At 44.9% G+C, this 22,868-nt stretch overlaps 1 protein-coding gene across 3 annotated transcripts in view; it reads right to left on the reverse strand.

Annotated features, from left to right (window-relative positions):
- The window catches only part of LOC143296068 (coiled-coil domain-containing protein 40-like), a 43,924-nt gene that overhangs the window by 13,802 nt on the left and 7,254 nt on the right, over positions 1-22,868 (reverse strand). For all 3 annotated transcript variants that reach the window (XM_076607822.1, XM_076607823.1, XM_076607821.1), the window contains exons 5-13: positions 21,514-21,712; positions 19,281-19,450; positions 18,101-18,184; positions 16,359-16,578; positions 11,269-11,567; positions 9,557-9,660; positions 3,789-4,032; positions 2,535-2,717; positions 991-1,236 (exon numbers count right to left, since the gene is read on the reverse strand). In XM_076607822.1, coding sequence (XP_076463937.1) covers positions 991-1,236; positions 2,535-2,717; positions 3,789-4,032; positions 9,557-9,660; positions 11,269-11,567; positions 16,359-16,578; positions 18,101-18,184; positions 19,281-19,450; positions 21,514-21,607 — 1,644 coding nt within the window. In that variant the 5' untranslated portion in view covers positions 21,608-21,712. The remainder of the gene's footprint in view (positions 1-990; positions 1,237-2,534; positions 2,718-3,788; positions 4,033-9,556; positions 9,661-11,268; positions 11,568-16,358; positions 16,579-18,100; positions 18,185-19,280; positions 19,451-21,513; positions 21,713-22,868) is intronic.

Here is a 22,868-nt window from a genome sequence, read left to right on the forward strand (position 1 = left end):
TGTCAAGGCTCGCTGGGAAGAAGGGGGATGGGGGAGGGGGAGAGAAAAGATAATAAACTGGAAAGGCAGAAAAAGCAGGCATTGGTGAAGGAAGAAAAAAAAATGCATCAACAAAGAGAGCACTAGAAAAGAGGAAATTTTTAGCACAGGATTTCCAGACGGAAGAGACGTGACTGAAAGATTCCAGGCATCCTACGAGTTCACCACCTGTGGACACTTGTAGCAAATACTGGCTGTTCTAGTCTTCACTGTGTTCACGGTTATTGTGACAAATCTTCCACTCATCGTTAGTGGAAACTACATTTTAACGTAGTGTTCTGGCTGTCATTCGATATGGTCTTTATTTAGCGGAAATAGATGTAAACGTGCAAATGCAAACTTGCTTTCTCATGATTTCAAGGAAGCATGTCCATTCATCTGTGTATGCAAATGTAGTGATTTATATATGCGAATACGAATGTCCATCACAACTTAAGAAATGATTCAAAACGAAAAAAGGAACTGTTCTTGCCATAAGTGGAGTGATGGCCTAGAGGTAACGCGTCCGCCAAGGAAGCGAGAGAATCTAAGCGCGCTGGTTCGAATCACGGCTCAGCCGCCGATATTTTCTCCCCCTCCACTAGACCTTGAATGGTGGTCTGGGGGCTAGTCATTCGGATGAGAAGATAAACCGAGGTCCCGTGTGCAGCATGCACTTAGCGCATGTAAAAGAACCCACGGCAACAAAAGGGTTGTTCCTGGCAAAATTCTGGAGAAAAATCCACTTCGATAGGAAAAACAAGTAAAACTGCACGCAGGAAAAAATACAAAAAAACAAAACAAAAAAAAATGGGTGGCGCTGTAGTATAGCGACGCGCTCTCCCTGGTGAGAGCAGCCCGAATTTCACACAGAGTAAACTGTTGTGATAAAAAGAAATACAAATACAAATACATACACCTGTAACAAAAAAAACCCAAAATAAAACAACCAAAAAACAGCAAAACACTCACGCCAGAAGCACTGATCATAGCATCCAGCTTCTTGCTGTAGAAGTCGATGAGGTTCTGCTGGCGCTCATCGGTGGCGTTCATCCGATGGATCTCCATCTCGCTTCTACTGATGATGTTGTTCTTCTCCTTTATCTTGCTGTCCAGCCCGTCGTGCAATTTCCCCAGTTCCTCCAGCCGCGCCCTGATCGTCACCGCCTCCAGCGTGTCTTTCGCAATGTTGTTCTCCATGTCGACGATTTGAGATTCCTGTGTTTAGGAAAAAAAAAACAAAAAACGACAAAGCAAGCTACTGCTCAGTTCGAAACCATAATATATATACCTATATATATATATATATATATATATATATATATATATATATATATACCTATATATATATATGGTTTTTTGGTTGTTGATTTTTTTTTATTTGATGTCTTAAAAAAAATTTTTTAGACATTCTCTTCATAACCAATGTGTATCCAAAGAACCAAAGCAACTGTTTCCACTGTTAAAACAGGTCAATTGTTCAGGTGGGAGTGGTCATTCTATCTTTAGTAACAATATCAACATTTACATTGTGTACAAAAAAAATAAAATAAAAAAAAATAAAAAACTGACTGTAGTTTGTGAATACTCTCTATTTTTGTATCCTTGGGATACTACATAAGTTAAGTGTTTATTGTGTAAACTCTTGTGTTTTTCGGCAAAACAAGAAGTCTGTTGTAGTGTACATGACTTTTGTGATTTGTAGTGAACAATCAGGAAATATGCATATATTCAAAGCACTGAACATGTAGGTTTTGACAGTGCATTCAGTTTTGTTTCAGATGAAAGACAAATGATTGCTTTGTCAATAAAAGTTAAAACTGTGAACTGGAACTCAATATCTTGGATTTTTTTGTTCATTGAAAATAAGTGAAATACTGAAAATACTCAAAATGCTTTTTTATTTTTTAGGAACAGAGGTCAAAGGTAATCAAAATGACAATAATCCGCAAGTTTTTCACAATCAAAAGTTTGTTTTATTCTGAAGACATTGACTTATTACACATGAAGTTTGATCCAAAATTCCACTCCACTCCAAAATTCCACATTTTAAAACTGCTGCATGGCTATTGCTAAAAAATGTGTGAAAAACTCAAAAACTGTTGTGAGCTAATTGACAAAATAATGATAGTAATAATGATAATAATAATGATAATATATATATATGGATAATATATATATATATATATATATATATATATAATACACACAGCAATAATAATCAAGAGGGTGATTTTACAACGTCTTCTTCTGCACCCTTAAATCCTAGAAAAGTATGTGGGCGCTGCACTGAAGAACTGTTCACAAGATTCCTCCGAATGATTTCTGTGTTCCTATCTGTCAAACTTTAAAGCTTTTTCCTGTCTTTTCCACGGCTTCACCTTTCAGATACTTCGTAACAAAAGTTGCTGTTGCATGCTGCACGATTTTACACGTGAAAACCCACTTGTGTATACGAGCGAATGTGAGAGTCGCGGCCCACAAACAACGAAGAAGAAGAAAGAGATAAAACTGACCAGTCTTCTGGATTGCTCGCGGGCCTTCTCAGTGAGCTTAAGGGTGTAATTGGCAGAGTTGTTCAGCGTCATCTGGGACTGCAGCCTCTCCATGATTTGGTCTTCCAGGGACATCTTCTCCTGGCACTGCGCCTGGATCTGCTTCCTCAGGGCATCCAGCTCGTTCTCCTTCAGAGTCTTGTCCTGCACACACGTAGCTGCTCGTTTGTATTTATCTATATAATTATGATGTATACATATACATATTCGTGTGTGTGTGTGTGCGTGTGTGTGTGCACACAAGCGTGTGTGTGTGTGTGTGTGTCTGTGTCTGCGTGTATTTGTGTCTGTGTCAGAAAGAAAGACACGTCCACCAAATCGCTGCACATAATTATTAACACCACTGCTTTGTACTGGCATGTCACAACATTCGCACAAAAGATAACCCCGCCATTCAAAAAGAAAAAAGAAGAAAAGAAAATCTTCAAACAAATACAGAAATAACCTTCAGCCCCATCCCACCCCGAAAAAGAAAACCACATCCAAAACTAAAAACAGGCGACCGATCGATAGTCTATCCATCCATCTAGCCCAGGACTCACAGCGACGGCTCTGTGCAGGGCTTGCTCCGTTTCCTGCAGCACGCAGGTGTAGGTGGTGAACTTGGCCTTGAGGCCAAGCCACTCATCCACCCACCCACCCACTCACCCGCCAACCCATCCATCATCTACTCACGGCGAGATGGTGAACATGGCCTTGTGGCCAACCCATCAATCCATCCACCCACCCATCATCTTCTCACAACAGCTGTGAGCAGGGCCTGCTCCGTTTCATGCAGCACCCGGGGGTGTAGGTGGCGAACTTGGCCTGGAGGCCAACCCACCCATCCATCCATCCCGCCCACCCACCAACCCCTAGCCCCTGACTCACAGCGATGGCTCTATGCAGGGCCTGCTCCGTTTCCTGCATCACGAAGGTGTAGGTGGTGAACTTGGCCTTGAGGCCAACCCACCCACCCATCCACCAGCCCAGGACTCACGGCAACGGCTCTGTGCAGTGCCTGCTCTCTTTCCTGCAGGACGTATGTCAAGGTGGTGAACTTGGCACCCACCCACCCACACACTCATTCATCATCCAGCCCTGTGCAAGTTCTGCTCTGTTTCCTGCAGCACGCAGGCGTAGGTGGTGAACTTGGCCTTTAGGCCAACCCACCCATCCATCCACCTGCCCACCCTCTGACCCATCCACCCACCCACCCATCCATCATCTACTCACGGCGATGGCTCTGAGCAGGGCCTGCTCCGTTTCCTGCAGCACCCGGGTGTAGGTGGTGAACCTGGCCTTGAGGGCATCCAGGTCCCCATTGCACTGCACCAGCAGCTTGCGGGTGTTCTCGATGTCGCGCTCCGTCCGGTTGAGGATGAGGGTTAGCTTCTCGTTCTCCTCCTGCGCCTTCAGGATGGACTTCTTGTAGCCCTCGATCTCCATCTCCAGGGTCAGGACCATCTGCTCTTGCTGGCTGTGTGGCATGAGCGTGGGGCGGGGCGGGGCGGGGCGGGGCACGCGCGCGCGCACACACACAAGGTTTTATGACAATAAAAAGTATTCTATTCTAATCACACACACACACACACACACACACAGTCTCCATTCATGTTTCCACCCTCGTGTGTGTGTGTGTGTGTGTGTGTGTGTGTTGTTTCAGCATTTGGGACATTCTGTTGTTCTATATTTTGGTGATGACGAGTGATAATGGGAGAGATGATGCTGCTGCTAATAAGTACACACACACACACACACGAGGGTGGAAACAGGAATGGTGAATTTTTATTTTTGGGGTTTTGTGTGTGTGTGTGTGTGTGTGTGTTTTGTTTTGAGAGGAGGTTTTGATGTTTCGGCATTTGGGACATTTTGTTTTCTATATTTTGGTGATGACTTATGATACCGGGGGGAGATGAGGATGCTACAAATAGACACGCACACAAGAGGGTGGACTTTTTTGTTTATTTGTTTGGGGGTTTTTTTTGTTGGGTTTTTGGTGTTTCGGTATTTGGAACATTTTGTTTTCTCTATTTTGGTGATGTCGAATGATAATGGGGGAGATGATAACGCTGCTAATTAGCACACACAGATACAGTTTCAGTAGCTCAAGGAGGCGTCACTGCATTCGCACAAATCCATATACGCTACACCACATCTGCCAAGCAGATGCCTGACCAGCAGCGTAACCCAACGCGCTTAGTCAGGCCCTGAGAGAGAGAGAAAAAAAAGAGGAGTGAATAAATAATAGATAAATACATTAAAAAATAACTACTCATAATATGTATAAGGCGCAAAAACTTGATAAGTCAACTATAAGCGTACATAAATAAATAAATAAACAATAATTATAAGAAAGTAATAATAATAATAATAACAATAATAATGACAATAAATAAATAAATAAGATACTAATGATGATAAATAAGCAAATAAATGTAAAACATGGAGACATCCCCCCCCCACCCCACCCCCCCCCGCACACACACACACAACAGATATGCACCAAACACGCAGTTTCACAGACACGAAAGCACAGTCAAACACACACAAACGCACACGAGCCCCAACACACACATTACCCTGCACCTCCTCTACCCCCCTCCTCCACACACTCTTTTCTAGGCTACGTATTGCGCAAATTTCTTCAAAACGGAACAGAGTCTCTGTGGGCTTTTCCAAATACAATAGACTGAGCAACACACTAGACGCCACGTTCTGGGCATCAGAGATCTTTTCCCATCCCTCTTGCGGCCAGTCAGTGGCAGCCTCTTTGCGTGTGTGTATGTGTGGGTCTGTGTTTGAATGCGTTTGTGCATGCGCGAGGGTGTAAGTATACACAAGTGTCAGGAGAGTCCTGTGCACGTGCGTATGTGTGTGTGTGTGTGAGTGGGGGGCTGCGGGGGGTAGGGGGGTAGAGGATGAGGCATGTGTGTGTATGCATGCCTACACTGTGGGAGCAACGGAATATTGGAACGTGCGGGTGTGTATATATATATCTTTGTATATATGTGTGTGGGGTTGGGGGTGGGGGATATGGGCGTATGTGTGTGTGCTTGTACAAGTAAGTGTTCATCTGTCTCTGTGTGCGTGTGTGTGTGTGTGTGTGTGTGTGCCGTGGAAGCTGCGATACAGATACAAACACACACACAAACACAAGAGGGTGGAAACAGGAATGGAGAATTTTTAATGATTTTTTTTGTTTATGTTTCTTTTTAGAGGAGTATTTTGGTGTTTCAGCATTTGGGACATTTTGTTTTCTATATTTTTGGTGATGACGAATGATAATGAGGGAGATGACGATGCTGCTAATACGCACGCACAGACACACACACACACACACACAAACAACACAGGAGGGTAGACAACAGAATGAATTACGGAGCACTGTTTTGCCAAATAATGGTCTTGACCTCTCACCCTGCTCACCTGCTCATCATCGAGGTTATGACTACAAAGCACTTATACATACCTACCTTCACTCACACATGTACAACTGAGACCAAGTTAATTTATTTGACTCATTTTGTTCACACACCTGAGTAACAAAAAAGCAGAAAACACACACACACACACAACTTCCAACTGATGCCAAAAATGAAAATTAGTGAGACCTGAAAAAGTTGTCTTTTTTTTTTCATAGTTGCAATCAAGTCCATGGAGCGCATTGATTGATTTTTCCTCCTTCTTTTTCTTTGTGCGGCACATTTCTTCACTGGCCAGAAAAAGAAATCGGTGGGGGGAATCCCCCCCCCCCCCTCACACACACACTTTTCTGTCTGTTTACCTTGTTTTTGTTTTTTTTTGTTTATCAATTTGTTTGCTTGTTTGTAAAGTGCTCTTGTGTGTTGCTTTTTGTGATGAATGTGTGCGAGAGATCTGAGCGATGGTGGAGGATGGATGGTGGAGATCTGAGTCATGGTGGAGGATGGGTGGTGGAGATCTGAGTCATGGTGAAGGATGGATGGAGAAGATCTGAGTCATGGTGGAGGATGGGTGGTGGAGATCTGACTGATGATGTAGGATGGGTGGTGGAGATCTGAGTCATGGTGGAGGGTGGGTGGTGGAGATCTGACTGATGGTGAAGGATGGGTGGTGGAGATCTGACTGATGGTGAAGGATGGGTGGTGGAGATCTGAGTCATGATGGAGGATGGGTGGTGGAGATCTGAGTCATGGTGGAGGATGGGTGGTGGAGATCTGAGTCATGGTGGAGGCGGGGTGGTGGAGATCTGAGTCATGGTGGAGGATGGGTGGTGGAGATCTGAGTCATGATGGAGGATGGGTGGTGGAGACCTGAGTCATGGTAGAGGATGGGTGGTGGAGATCTGAGTCATGGTGGAGGATGGGTGGTGGAGATCTGAATGATGGTGGAGGATGGGTGGAGATCTCAGTCATGGTGGAGGATGGGTGGTGGAGATCTGACTGATGATGTAGGATGGGTGGTGGAGATCTGAGTCATGGTGGAGGATGGATGGTGGAAATCTGACTGATGATGTAGGGTGGGTGGTGGAGATCTGAGTCATGGTGGAGGATGGGGTGGTGGAGATCTGACTGATAATGTAGGGTGGGTGGTGGAGATCTGAGTCATGGTGAAGGATGGATGGTGGAGATCTGAGTCATGGTGAAGGATGGATGGTGGAGATCTGAGTCATGGTGGAGGATGGATGGTGGAGATCTGAGTCATGGTGGAGGATGGATGGTGGAGATCTGACTGATGGTGAAGGATGGGTGGTGGAGATCTGAGTCATGGTGGAGGATGGGTGGTGGAGATCTGAGTCATGGTGAAGGATGGATGGTGGAGATCTGAGTCATGGTGAAGGATGGATGGTGGAGATCTCAGTCATGGTGGAGGATGGATGGTGGAAATCCGAGTCATGGTGGAGGATGGATGGTGGAGATCTGACTGATGGTGAAGGATGGGTGGATGGTGGTGATCTGAGTCATGGTGGAGGATGGGTGGTGGAGATCTGACTGATGGTTGGAGGATGGGTGGTGGAGATCTGAGTCATGGTGGAGGATGGATGGAGATCTGAGTCATGGTGGAGGATGGATGGTGGAGATCCGAGTCATGATGGAGGATGGGTGGTGGAGATCTGAGTCATGGTGGAGGATGGATGGATGGTGGTGATCTGAGTCATGGTGGAGGATGGGTGGTGGAGATCTGAGTCATGATGGAGGATGGGTGGAGATCTGAGTCATGGTGGAGGATGGATGGTGGAGATCTGAGTCATGGTGGAGGATGGGTGGAGATCTGAGTCATGGTGGAGGATGGATGGTGATCTGAGTCATGGTGGAGGATGGATGGTGGAGATCTGAGTCATGGTGGAGGATGGGTGGAGATCTGAGTCATGGTGGAGGATGGGTGGAGATCTGAGTCATGGTGGAGGATGGATGGTGGAGATCTGAGTCATGGTGGAGGATGGATGGTGGAGATCTGTCATGGTGGAGGATGGGTGGTGGAGATCTGAGTCATGATGGAGGATGGGTGGAGATCTGAGTCATGGTGGAGGATGGATGGTGGAGATCTGTCATGGTGGAGGATGGGTGGTGGAGATCTGAGTCATGGTGGAGGATGGGTGGTGGAGATCTGAGTCATAGTGGAGGATGGGTGGTGGAGATCTGAGTCACAGTGGAGGATGGGTGGTGGAGATCTGAGTCATGATGGAGGATGGGTGGTGGAGATCTGAGTCATGGTGGAGGATGGGTGGTGGAGATCTGATGGTGGAGGATGGATGGTGGAGATCTGAGTCATGGTGGAGGATGGGTGGTGGAGATCTGAGTCATGGTGGAGGATGGATGGTGGAGATCTGAGTCACGGTGGAGGATGGGTGGTGGAGATCTGATTCATGGTGGAGGATGGGTGGTGGAGATCTGAGTCATGGTGGAGGATGGATGGTGGAGATCTGAGTCACGGTGGAGGATGGGTGGTGGAGATCTGACTGATGGTGGAGGATGAGTGGAGATCTGAGTCATGGTGGAGGATGGATGGTGGAGATCTGAGTCACGGTGGAGGATGGGTGGTGGAGATCTGATTCATGGTGGAGGATGGGTGGTGGAGATCTGAGTCACAGTGGAGGATGGGTGGTGGAGATCTGAGTCATGGTGGAGGATGGGTGGTGGAGATCTGAGTCATGGTGGGGGATGGGTGGTGGAGATCTGAGTCATGGTGGAGGATGGATGGTGGAGATCTGACTGATGGTGGAGATCTGAGTCATGGTGGGGGATGGGTGGTGGAGATCTGAGTGATGGTGAAGGATGGGTGGTGGAGATCTGAGTCATGGTGGAGGATGGATGGTGGAGATCTGAGTCATGGTGGAGGATGGATGGTGGAGATCTGAGTCATGGTGAAGGATGGGTGGTGGAGATCTGACTGATGGTGGAGGATGGGTGGAGATCTGAGTCATGGTGGAGGATGGGTGGTGGAGATCTGAGTCATGGTGGAGGATGGATGGTGGAGATCTGAGTCATGGTGAAGGATGGGTGGTGGAGATCTGAGTCATGGTGGAGGATGGGTGGTGGAGATCTGAGTCATGGTGGAGGATGGATGGTGGAGATCTGACTGATGGTGGAGGATGGGTGGTGGAGATCTGAGTCATGGTGGAGGATGGGTGATGGAGATCTGATGGTGGAGGATGGGTGATGGAGATCTGACTGATGGTGGAGGATGGGTGGTGGACATCTGAGTCATGGTGGAGGATAGGTGGTGGAGATATGAGTCATGGTGGAGGATGGGTGGTGGAGATCTGACTGATAGTGGAGGATAGGTGGTGGAGATCTGACTGATAGAGGATGGGTGGTGGAGATCTGACTGATGGTGAAGGATGAGTGGTGGAGATCTGAGTGATGGTGGAGGATAGGTGGTGGAGATCTGACTGATAGTGGAGGATGGGTGGTGGAGATCTGACTGATGGTGAAGGATGAGTGGTGGAGATCTGAGTCATGGTGGTGGATGGGTGGTGGAGATCTGACTGATGGTGGAGGATGGGTGGTGGTCCCACATACTGCTCTGCCAGCTGCATGGCAGCATGGGCCTCGTCACGGCGCCTCATGCCGATCAGACTGGAAGTCCACTGCTGGTACAGCTGCTTCTTCTCCAAGCCAATCGCCTGCAACACCAAGGGATGACTGACTGTGTACAGAGATGCCAACCACTGTCTAACAATCAAGGAAATTTGGTAGGATCATTTTGAATTTTTTTTTTAGGTAGGAACACTGGGGACTCCGAGCAACATCGGTAAACGTTCATTTTATCCACAAGGCATACAAACACTTGCTCCTTCCTTGCACTTCATAGCTTTAATCCTCCGGGCACAGATGCTGTTTGACCGAGATGCAACTTTATTTAGGCCACGTTCTCTCTTGTTTGGGCAAACTATTAAGCTGATTGGTCCACTGCCTATCGCCAAAGGAAAATAACTGCTGGCAAAGTCATTATACACATCCTACTTCTGTTTCTTTTTCCCTGATTATGTCTGTTATATAACGACTCAGCCCCGACTTTCCTTGAGTGTTAACACGACAGAATCCGATTCATCATTGTAGGTTTAATCTTTATTTTCAGTGAGATTATTAAGGTTCCAATGCTGCTGCAACTTCCAGAATTTTTTTTTTTTTTTTTTTAAGTTAGTTTGAGTCCATCTGAATAACAGTTCATTCCTATTTTGAGGGGGGGGGGGGGGCAATTTGGACTTCCAACCAGACATTTCCTTGCAACTTTCTCCTGTCTCGTGTAGTGTAGTGTAGTATTATTTTGTCACAGATCTCTGCGTGTCTCTGCGTGAAATCCCCGGGAATGGTGCATCAGTACCACCCATTTTTTTCTTATTTTTTTCTGCCTGCAGGTATATTTCTTTTTTGTTTATTTATCACAGTGGATTTTTCTACAGTATTTTGCGGCGGACAACTCTTTTCTTGCCGTGGGCTCTTTGACAATGCGCTACACTGCACACAGGACCTGTGTTCATCATACCCCATGAAAACATCCAGCAACCCAGACCACCACCACCGTGGGTTCATTGACGGTGCGCTAGAAAGCGCCATGCTTCACACAGGACCTGCGTTCATCATCCCATCCAAACAACCAGCAACCCAGACCGCCACCCACCACCACGGGCGCAACAGCCAAGTGGTTAAAGCTTTGGATTTTCAAATCTGATGGTCCCGGGTTCAAATCTCGGTAACGGCGCCTGGTGGGTAAAGGGTGGAGATTTTTCCAATCTCCCATGTCAACATATGCGCAGACCTGCTAGTGCCTGAACTCTCTTCGTGTGTATACGCACACAGAAGATCAAATACGCACGTTACATGTAATCCATGTCAGCGTTCGGCGGGTTATGAAAATAAGAACATACCCAGCATGTACACCCCCCAAAAAACGGGGCATAGCTGCCTGCATGGCGGGGAAAATAAACAAAAAACGGTCATACAAGTAAAATGTTACATGTTTCTGTGTGTGTATGTGTGCGTGCCTGAAACCTGGTTGCATGACGCAGGAAACGAATGATGAACGCCCAATGGCAGCCGTCAGTGGACTCTACCCAGGTGGGCAGCCTGTTGTGCAAACTGACCCCTGTGTTTGTAAAGTGCTTTGAGCTCGAGTCTCCGACCGAGGATAGGCGCTATATAAGTGTCCATATCATCATCACCATCATCATCACCACTGGCGCGGCGGCACTCAAGACCACCATCACTGTGGCAGGTGCCCTCCTACCAACCAGCATCTCGACGTTGGCCTCCATCAGGGCGTCCTGGGCGGCGCGGGTCTCCTGGCCCTGGGCGATGATCTGGGCCTCGTACATGGCCATCTCCTCGCTCAGTTTGTCCACCCGCTCCACCAGCCGGTCCACGTACAGGTCCTGCTTCTGCTTCTCCTTCTCCGCCCTCGTCACCTGTGACTCCACCTTCTCGGCGGCCCGCCGCATCACGCCGATGTCGCCGCGGATGTCGTCCTTGGCGTTGCCCATGTAGAACAGCCGCAGGGCCAGGTTCTCCAACTCCACCAGAAGGTCCGCCGCTGTGGAACGCACAAAAAAGGGGGCAGGTTGCCTGGTGGTGGTGGTGGTGGTGTGTGTGTGTGTGTGTGTGGGACAAACAGAGCTGTAAAGGAAAGGGCAGGTTGGTGGTGGTGCTTAGTGGTTGGTTGGTCAGTGCCATGTATACTATGTTTGGAACAAACTGAGAGGTGTAGACAAAAGAGCAGGCTGGTGGTGGTGGTTAGTGGTTGGTCAATGTCATGTATATGTGGAACGAACTGAGCTGTAAACAAAAAGGGCAGGCTGGTGGTTAGTGGTTAGTCAATGTCATGTGTGTGTGGAACGAACTGAGATGTAAACAAAAAGGGCAGGCTGGTGGTTAGTGGGTGGTCAATGTCATCTGTGTGTGGAACGAACTGAGCTTTAAACAAAAAGGGCAGGCTGGCGGTGGTGGTTAGTGGTTGGTCAATGTCATGTATGTGTGGAACGAACTGAGCTGTAAACAAAAAGGGCAGGCTGGCGGTGGTGGTTAGTGGTTAGTCAATGTCATGTATGTGTGGAACGAACTGAGCTGTAAACAAAAAGGGCAGGCTGGCGGTGGTGGTTAGTGGTTAGTCAATGTCATGTATGTGTGGAACGAACTGAGCTGTAAACAAAAGAGCAGGCTGGTGGTTAGTGTGTTAGTGGTTAGTCAATGTCATGTATGTGTGGAACGAACTGAGCTGTAAACAAAAGAGCAGGCTGGTGGTTGTGGTTAGTGGTTGGTCAATGTCATGTATGTGTGGAACGAACTGAGCTGTAAACAAAAAGGGCAGGCTGGTGGTTAGTGGTTAGTCAATGTCATGTGTGTGTGGAACGAACTGAGATGTAAACAAAAAGGGCAGGCTGGTGGTTAGTGGGTGGTCAATGTCATCTGTGTGTGGAACGAACTGAGCTTTAAACAAAAAGGGCAGGCTGGCGGTGGTGGTTAGTGGGTGGTCAAACTGAAAAAAAATGTTATATGTTTGCCACGAGGGAAATGAACGCTTGATATCTGGCATAGTTGCTTGTAGTTCAGCCGACCACAAATGGCCACAAAACTCTGTCACATCTGATAAACAACAGCAACAAAACAACACACACACACACACACACGCACACACACACACACGCACACACACACACCAAGACACAAACCTGCAATACAAGTCAGTTAATGGTGGGTTATCTTATCCAAGAAGCTCCTTAAGGCGAATCAGACCGTAGGCTGTGCTCAGGTCGTATGCCCTTCCACTCATTTCATCCTGATTTTTTTTTTTTTTTTTTTTTTTTTAGATAAATCATAAGAACTAAATCATTTTACCTAATCATTCTTGTTACCACGTTAACCAGTGCTGATTATCTTACATGTATGCTTGAGCTGGTTTGTTTGTTTGTTTGTTAGACTTGCAACCTTGCATTCAAAAAGTCAGAGCCTCTCAAACCAGTTCTATGAAATGGACTGCAAGTTGAATGCATTCTCATTCATAAACAATATGTTTTGTCAGGTAGTTGTTTTGCTGTTGATGCTGATGCTGCTTTCGTTCCTACAACCCTTCAGGTTGTCTGCATGTCATATTCTGTTCATCCACATGTCACTGTCAGTCTTTTTCTCATACCAAAACAGTGCTACATCAAGATATTATAATTTCACCTTTTTTTTCTTCTTTTTTTTCTATTTAGTCAGGTCTGTCCAAGGTCTCAGACTACGGCTATACATATACTGTATAAAGTATAAGATCAGCACTCTATGTTGTAAATGTATTCACAAATCTGCCCCTTCGTATCTCTGTGGCTGCCTTCACCTCCGCACTCCATCTCGCTCTCTACGATCGGTTTCAGATCCATTCTGTTTACGCATAACCAGATTCAAACACTCCACTGTTGGCCGCCGTTCTTTCTCTGTCTCTAGACCTTGTATTTGGAATGAACTTCCTCTTTCACTTTGTCAGGTCTCCGCACTCAGCTGTTTCAAGTCTGGCCTTTAAACCCACCTCTTCCCAAGACAGCCTCCCTCCCCTGCCTCTTCCTTGTTTTCAGTTTCTCCAGTTTTAGAATTATGCATGCGTGTGAATGACTGGTGTGAAAGCGTTTGATTTGTTTGTGCACAAGATTCAGCGCTATATAAATATTATTTCTATCATTATTGTTATTACTATTATCATTATTGTTATCATCATCATTATTATCATCATTATCATAATAATCAATAACTGTCTACCCATGTAAAACAAAACAATATTTAGATATATTATGCACCAGATAAACTCATTAATTAACAATACCTACTCAGCATTATTCTCCCAAAAAGCTCTATGTACATTTACACTCTTTAATCAAATTACCTTTTAACAATTTGAAAAAAAAAGTATTGTTTGTACATTTCTAAGGTTGTGAATGTCTCATTAATCACACATTGCTTTGCTTTCTCTTTGTGTACATATTCCTTTAATGTTTTTATCAGTATATCTAACAAACTTGTCATCAAAACAAGAATGAAATACTGAAAGCAAAAAAAGCATATATCACCTCTCTGCTTCTGTATGTAACTTTTGCACACACAAAAATATACTGTTCATATTTTCATCAAGTTTGTGAAAGTCTCATTCGCCAAGTACTGATAAATAATTATATCTAACCATTTTATCATTACAAAATGTGTTGTGTTGTGTTGTGTTGTGTTGTGTTACTCTTTGTCAACAGATTTCTGTGTGTGTGAAATTAAGGCTTGCTCTCCCCTGGTGAGAGCACGTCATACATACATATCAGCGCCACCTTTTTTCTTTCTGTTTTTTTTTCTGCCTGCAAGTGCATCTGTTTTCCTGTCAAAGCTGGGGGGTTTTTTTTCTTATTTCTCTTTTCACATTTCATTACAAGCCCACTACCATCCATCTTTCACCTCTCTGCTTCTCGAAATCAAACTCTAGTCTGGTCACGACTACGATTCTGCATACTTACATGTATTACAAATTGTGAACCATCCTCACCCAACTCTTTTTTTTTTCTTTTTTTCCCCACACTGACATATCTTTACATCTCTCAGTCTCTCTCTCTCTGTCTGTCTGTCTGTCTCTGTCTCTCTCTCCCCTCTGTCTCTCCCTTTCTCTGTCTTTCACATAATGTGTCTATCTGTCCATATCCCTATTACCCGTCGCCTTATTTGCTGTCTTTTATGTCTCTTACATCCGTTACATTACTTTTCTGTGTTAATTTCACTTGAATCATTCATGTGCAGCATTCATGCTAGGGTTTTGTTGTTGTTTTTCCCTTGGTGTGTGTGTGTGTGTGTGTGTGTGTGTGTGTTAGTGTGTGTGTGTGTGTTACTCGCTTCCGTTCCGTACAGATGTGAGCGATGTTGTGTCTCTCAGTTTGACGCTGTGTTATACTCGTACATTATACATGTATTAAGCATTAATTATAACTACATTTATATGCGTACATGTTTGTGTGTCTCTTAGAACAACGGCAGATGTGTAAGTCGGCCAAAGTGCTAATATCTTCACCGTTGGAAAATAGATTAATTCATTCATTCATTCATTCATTCCTTGTTGAAGGTGAGCTGGTTGTTCCTGGGTGCTCCTTTGAGCTGGGTGTCCATGATATTTCTCCTCTATCAGTTTCAGTTTCAGTTTCTCAAGGAGGCGTCACTGCGTCCGGACAAATCCATACATGCTACACCACATCTGTTAGGCAGAGGCCTGACAGCCGCATAGCCCAACGTGATGATTGTCAGGCCTTAGAGTGCATGCTTGTGTACCTATCAAAGTCGATTTCTTTTTACATAATTTTGCCAGAGGACAACACTCTCGTTGCCATGGGTTCTACTTCAGTGTCCCAAGTGTGTGCTCCACACGGGACCTCGGTTTTTCGTCTCACCCAAAAGACTGGATGCTCAAACTGATTTTCCAGTCAAACTTGGGAGAAAGGGCGAGAGCGGAATTCGCACCCACACCCTCAAGGACTCTCTATATTGGCATCTGAGCGTCTTAACCATTCTGCCACCTTCTCTCATCACATTCACACAACCCCATAACGGATCCATCACCTCGCTGCTTCTCCTTGTTGAAGGTGAGTTGGGTGTCCCTGATAATTCTCCTATCGCATTCACACAACCTCATGAACATCAACCCCATCAACAACCATCTACCTGAAGATCTAGTCATCAGCCCCATCCACATGTAATATGCAGCTTCTGTTCAAACGTGTGTGTGTATGTGTGTGTGTGTGTGTGTGTGTGTGTGTGTGTGTGAGAGAGACAGACAGACAGACAGACAGAGAGAGATAGACTTTTTGTGTGTGTGTGTGTGTGTGTGTGTGTGTGTGTGTGTGTGTGTCTGTGCAGTGCGTGCATGTGTGAGTATGCACAAGTTTTTGTAGTGATATGCACTTGTATGCATCCTAATTTCTACTGTATCTGTGTTTGTATATGATTTTCGATCTATGATCGTATCTTGTTATGTATTATCCCCCCGATATTCCTTGTGACCCCGGTACACTTGGTAATAAAGACATATTCTATTCTATTCTATTTTATTCTATTCTAACGGATCCATCACCTCGCTGTTTCTCCTTGTTGAAGGTGAGCTAGGTGTCCCTGATATTTCTCCTATCACATTCACACAACCCCATAACGATCCATCACCTCGCTGTTTCTCCTTGTTGAAGGTGAGCTAGGTGTCCCTGATATTTCTCCTATCACATTCACACAACCCCATAACGATCCATCACCTCGCTGTTTCTCCTTGTTGAAGGTGAGCTAGGTGTCCCTGATATTTCTCCTATCACATTCACACAACCCCATAACGATCCATCACCTCGCTGTTTCTCCTTGTTGAATGTCAGCAGGGTGTCCCTGTAGAGGGCGCGCACCTCGCGAAGCTGTTCCTCCTTTCGGAAGCGCTGTTGCGACATGTCGGTGAAGTGGTCGTGAAGGCACTCCAGGTTCATCTGATGCCGGGCCAGGTCCTGCTGTGTGCCGTACAGCTCCACCCCCAGGTCCTCCCGCTCCACCTTCTTCGACTTGAGTGTCGCGACCTGCACACACAAGCCAGCATCACGCATCAGTGCTGCGTCAGTGACAGGTTTTCATTGCTGTTGTGTTGTTGTTTTTATTCTCTGACAGGCTGATGTTCGTCCTTTGGATTTGAAGATGACCGTAGGAAAGGACATCAACCTGTCAGAGAAAGAAAGAACAAGAGAGGCAAGGCCTTCAAGACTCACTTGTGATACACTTTAAAAAAAAAATCCAAGCTTTTTATGTATTGAGTATAATTTCAAAATGTAATGTTTAAGATGAGAAAGAGCAGTTTAAAGCAAATTAACTCCCCTAGTATTAATTACAGAGTAATTTCCCTTTTTTACTATCTGCACCAAAACGTTTGCAAAATAAATAAAACTTCCATGCTTAGCAAAAGAAGTTCCTGTTTGAACAAAAAATGATAATAATGACTGCTCTAGTTGTTGGGTCAGAATATCAGATCAAAGTGCCAAGGTTAGAGAATACAAAAAATATAACAGTAAATGCAGTTTGCATATAATTAGGCTTCATTCTTTTTTTTTTTTGTGCCCATCCCAGAGGTGCAATATTGTTTTAAACAAGATGACTGGAAAGAACTGAATTTTTCCTATTTTTATGCCAAATTTGCTGTCAACTGACAAAGTAGTTGCAGAGAAAATGTCAATGTTAAAGTTTACCACGGACACACAGACACACACACACACACACACACAACCGAACACCAGGTTAAAACATAGACTCACTTTGTTTACACAAGTGAGTCAAAAAACAAGTCACTGATCACTTGAGCGTCGCGTCCTGCACACCCCAGCATTATGCATCGGTGCTGGGTCAGTGACGGTTTTGTTTGTTTGTTTTTTGTTTGTTTTTTTTACCTTTCTTTCTCCGACAGGTCAGAGGCTAAAGGTCCCATAACCTGAGATGCCAACCCCTGTCAAGTGTTCGTAGAAACAATCAGGAAATTTGGTAGGAAGATTCTGAATTTGGTAGGAACACTCCAACATCAGCAAACGTGCATTTTATCCACAAGGCATACAAACACTTGTTCCTTCCTTGCACTCCATTGCTTAATAAAACCGGGCATAGATTCTGTTTGACTGAGACGCAACTTGATTCAGCCACGATCTCTCGTGTTCGGGCAAACGATTAAGCTGATCGGTCCACTCAATGCTGTTTCAATGTAAGCACACACGCAATTAGCCGAACATCATCACGTGAGACCAAGGGTTAGTATTGACTGCCCTGGCCTCGTGATTGATAGGTCTGGGGTAATGTTATGACACGAAACCATGTGACCATGCTGTGTAATTCGAAAATGAACTCTTCGGAGCACTTTTGACATTGGCGAAACGTCGGAACAAACCCGCTATCGAGCGTAACAAAATACGCCCAAATCATGACAGTTGGCATCTCTGTATATGGTGAGTGCAAAAGATGTATGCGTGTACTGTTTCAATGCCCCCGGGGAAATAACCTTCTTGCCTTGCCTTTACGAGGTAGTTTACAGCCTATGCACCATAATACATGGTGTTCCCTCACCAGTTCTTTCAGCTCCAGCATCAGTTTTGTATCTTGCTTCTCCAGGTGAGATTTGAAGGCAGCTTGGAAGCGTTTCATCAGTGGCTGCACACATTGATAGAGAAATACTGCTGACAATCAGGTTTGATTTGAAAACAACAAACATAAAAAAAACAAAAAAACATGAGTACTATTCAGCCCATATTTTTCTCAACACTGTGTGTGTGTGTGAGTGCATGTGTGTGTACGTGTGTGTGTGTGTGTGTGTGTGTGTGTGTGTGTGTGCATGTGTGTGTACGTGTGTGTGTGTGTGTGTGTGTGTGTGTGTGTTTGTGTGTGCATGTGTGTACGTGTGTGTGTGTGTGTGTGTGTGTGTGTGTGTGTGTGTGTGTGTGTGTGTGTGTGTTTGTGTATGCATGTGTGTGTACGTGTGTGTGTGTGTGTGTGTGTGTGTGTGTGTGTATGTGTATGTAGGGGTGTGTTGGCGGTGTTTGCGTGAAGGTGTTGCGGTGTGTGTGCACGTGTGCAAGTGTGTGCAAGCAGGTGTGCAAGTAGACATGAACGGTACAACACAAAGAGTTTAGAATAGGAGAGAGACCACTGGTTGCTCTCATGATGATACCTATACAACATCTACCTATATTTTCCATCCTCATCACAATCCACAATTTTTTGTATTACCCTTGTAATGCATAGTTGTGGGTTATGTGTGTGTGCGTGTGTGCTTGCGTGCGCGTGCGTGTGTGTGTTTATGTGTGTTAGCATGTGTATGTGGTGTGTGTATGTGTGTGTGGTGTGTCAGCATGTGTTTGTGGTGTGTGTGTGTGTGTGTGTGTGTGTGTGTGTGTGTGTGTGTCAGCATGTGCATGTGGTGTGTGTGTGGTGTGTCAGCATGTGCGTGTGGTGTGTGTGTGTGTGTGTGTGTGTGTGTGTGTGTGTGTGTGTGTGTGTGTGTGTGTGTGTGTGTGTGGTGTGTCAGCATGTGTATGTGGTGTGTGTGTGTGTGTGTGTGTGTGTGTGTGTGTGTGTGTATGTGTGTGTGTGTGGTGTGTGTGTGTGTGTGTGTGTGTGTCTGTGTGTGGTGTGTCAGCATGTGTATGTGGTGTGTGTGTATGTGTGTGTGTGTGTGTGTGTGTGTGTGTGTGCTCGTGCGCATGTGTTGTTTCTTCCCATCCACAACAAAGACTTCCACACAACTCACATGATCTGGGTCCATGATGACCATCTGTTGGTCTTCGTCGTCACTGCCTTCCGTGTCACCCACATCCTCTTCCTCCTCCTCCTCCTCATCATCATCGTCATCACCGCTGTCTCCGTCACCACCATCCCCATCAGGCTGACCAGGGGAGTGAGGGGCTGTTGCCGTGGGGTCTTCAACACCCGAAAGACAGTTAGTTCACATCAGTGTTTGCACTTAACAATGATAATAGCCGTTCGGGCCTTCAAACAACCCCTGAGAGAGACAGTTCACCTCATTCGTTATTACTTAGCAATGATGACAACAGCTTTTACGTTTGTAGTGCTCAGCACTTTCTGGTGTCCCAAAGTACAGATCTCAAGCCATGCACACATGTCAGGCCAAAAACAACAACAACAACAACAAACCCCACAAGCATACACCCTGGCACACAACCACTTGCACACAGACACAAATGCATGAAGAAGGAAGATAGATGAGGGTTCACTTACACTGAGCGCATAAGCAACTGATCATGTTGAAGATAAAATGCAATGAAGAGACAGCTATAGATATTATATATATATATATATATATATATATATATATATATATATATATATATATATAAACAATTATGAAATAAATGTGTTAGAAAATGATTACAAAAATTACATTAAAATTCAAGAATTAAAAAGCAAACAAATTTAGAGAATCTGACTCAGTAAATGATAAACTGAATGATTAAGCTGAATGATAAATGCGTGCGTGCGTGCGTGCGTGCGTGCATGCGTGTGTATGTGTGCGTGCGTGTGTGTACATGTGTATGTGTGCGTGCGTGTGTGTACATGTGTGTGTTGTGTTTGTGTGTCTGTGACTGTGAGCACACATACATGATTAACGTACAAAAAAAAAAAAAGTTTGCCTTTGTTGCATGCAAAATAATATGAAAGTAATATCAAAACAAAAATTTAAACAAAAGAGATCATGATCACTGAAGCAATAGCATGCATCATAATACCAACAATAAAAACAGAAACAATAACATGTACTTTTGTTGTGTTGTGGCAATACTTAGTATGGAAGACCACAGTACACTGCAAAAAAAGACACACAAAAAAAGAAAGAAAAAAGACAAAGCTCTGGTGACATGTGAACTAAAACAGTAACATCATTAATAAAACCGTTACCACCACAAATGGGTTATATATGAGTTGAAGAAGTTACATTGTTAATTAAACCGTTGCCTCTACGAATGGGTCAAAATGAAGAAGTTACATTGTTAATTAAACCGTTGCCTCTACGAATGGGCCAAAAGAAGAATAATGTAACTAATTCTTTTAAATCACGGGTAAAACTAAGCATCTATTAACTTTAAGCCACCCTCCTTTTTTGTCATAACATTAAATTAGTGCTTCATGTGTAATGAAACATAATATTTTTTTTTTCTTTTTAACGTCCTTTGAAACTATTTAGACATGAAAGAGAATTGTTGGAGTATCCAGTTAATTAAAAAGAAGCAGAGCACAGTTCTGCTCATTACAAAAAATACACACCAAAAATCTACTAAACACTAGTTTATCCAAGATCCTTCTGGGCTCACTGGATATGGAAAGAAATGTTCCCTTTTTTTTTTTCCAGAATTCCGTTCTTAATTCTGATCCGTTTTATTGAAGACATTGGACAACACACTTCAGACTTTCATCATGCCTCATAAAACAAGGAAAATTTTCCTTGCAAGCACATCAAAACACAAAATAGAATTAAGAAGACATAAGCACATGTACATTCCCCCCCCCCCCCAACCCCCACTCTCCCCTCCCCCTTCCTATGTGCTACCATACAGTACACTTGCAAGCGCACACATACGCACATACATGCACTTGCAGTTCCCCACTTCCCACCCACTGTACACACATCCTTGTGCACAATGTTATCACACCAAGCTACCGACTTGCTTAATTAAGCCACTGACCGCTTTAAATTCTGTCAAGTTCTGATGAGAAGAAAACACTCCAAACACCACACACACACACACACACACACACACTAATATCACTTCAAGTGGAAAGACGTCAAACTGAAAACAACACACACACACACACACACACACACACACACGCACGCACACACACACACACACACACACACACTAAAATCACTTCAAGCGGAAAGACGTTAAACTGAAAACAACAACACACAGACACAGACACACACACAGACACACACACACACACACATTCTCGGACTCTCTCACCTTGGTCCTCCCCCTCCTGTACCATGCCACTCTTCCCCTCAGCACCTGTACACTCCTGCTCCTGCTCCTCGTCTTCATCCCCGTCTCTTTCCATCACAGGTATTACGTATCCACAGCATCCTGCATGAGCACCCCATTCCGCTGTCACACACCCTATCCTTGACCTCTTCACAGGCCTTGCTAGATGCAGGAAGCGTCACTGCAATCGGACAAATCCATATACGCTACACCACACCTGCTAGGCAGATGCCTGACCAGCAGCATAACCAAACGCGCTTAGTCAGACCTTGAGTGCATGCATATACATTTATGTACCTATCAGAGTGGATTTTATTCTATAGACTATGGCCATCACTTTTGTTGCCACGGGTTCTTTTTCAGTGCGTCAAGTGCGTGCTGCACAGGGGACCTCTGGTTATCGTTTCATCCAAATGACTAGATGCTCAGTTTGATTTTTCAGTCAAACTTGGGAGAAAAGGCCATGAGTGAGATTCGAACCCAGACCCTCACGGACTCTGTACTGGCAGATGTGCATCTTAACCATTCTGCCACCGTCCTCTGTTGGCTGCAGCAGTGGCCGCTCAGACTCGAACCCAGGAAAGACGTGTACTGCAGACATCTGATGACCACTTCTCAGCTGTCATGGGGGTTCAGCTTCTTTTTTTTCTTTTTCTTTTTTTTTTTTTTCATTCGTCATGTGGGTATAACCCATTGCAACACTCTGACATTACTGAATGAACAGAGATTAGATGGCTGTTGAGATATGTTGAAAATAGCAATGAAACTTTTTTTTTTTTGTTAGGTATGCATGAGAATGACGATTTGTGATCACCCGCTGTTTCAAAGTGGTTAGCATCGTGGCTTGACAGCTGGGGGGACACAGGTTTGATTCCCAGTAGAAGTGGGTATTTTCGGCATGTGACCGGCTCCTACCCAGAGCTGATTGTGCTGTGGGCTTGAATGGGAAAACTAGGCCACATGGTTGAGTATCATACTTGACTGATGCGTCTCCGGGCGTACTGCTCGAATTTCCAGACCAACACTGTGTCTGTATCTCTCAGGCTTGGTTAACACTAAGATATCATTATGGATGGAAGCAGCTTTGTCAAAGTCCCCAATCTGAACTGGACCTCCATAGCAGCATCGTGATCATCATAAATCTCATTCATCTTCAATAGTAAATGATGTGTTTTTCATGCCCTACTCTCAAGGTGACATCAGTTTTGATCCCCCTCCACTTTTATGCTTGGGGTGAGTCCTGTCAAGGTCTTAGTTTTCTGCAGGTTCATGGGGGCCTGTTGTTGGAGGGCCGTGGTGGTGGTCTCCACTCTGCGGGAAATCCTCACTTAGACTGG

The sequence above is a fragment of the Babylonia areolata genome, chromosome 21 (assembly GCF_041734735.1).
Source record: "Babylonia areolata isolate BAREFJ2019XMU chromosome 21, ASM4173473v1, whole genome shotgun sequence".
Lineage (NCBI taxonomy): Eukaryota > Metazoa > Mollusca > Gastropoda > Neogastropoda > Buccinidae > Babylonia > Babylonia areolata.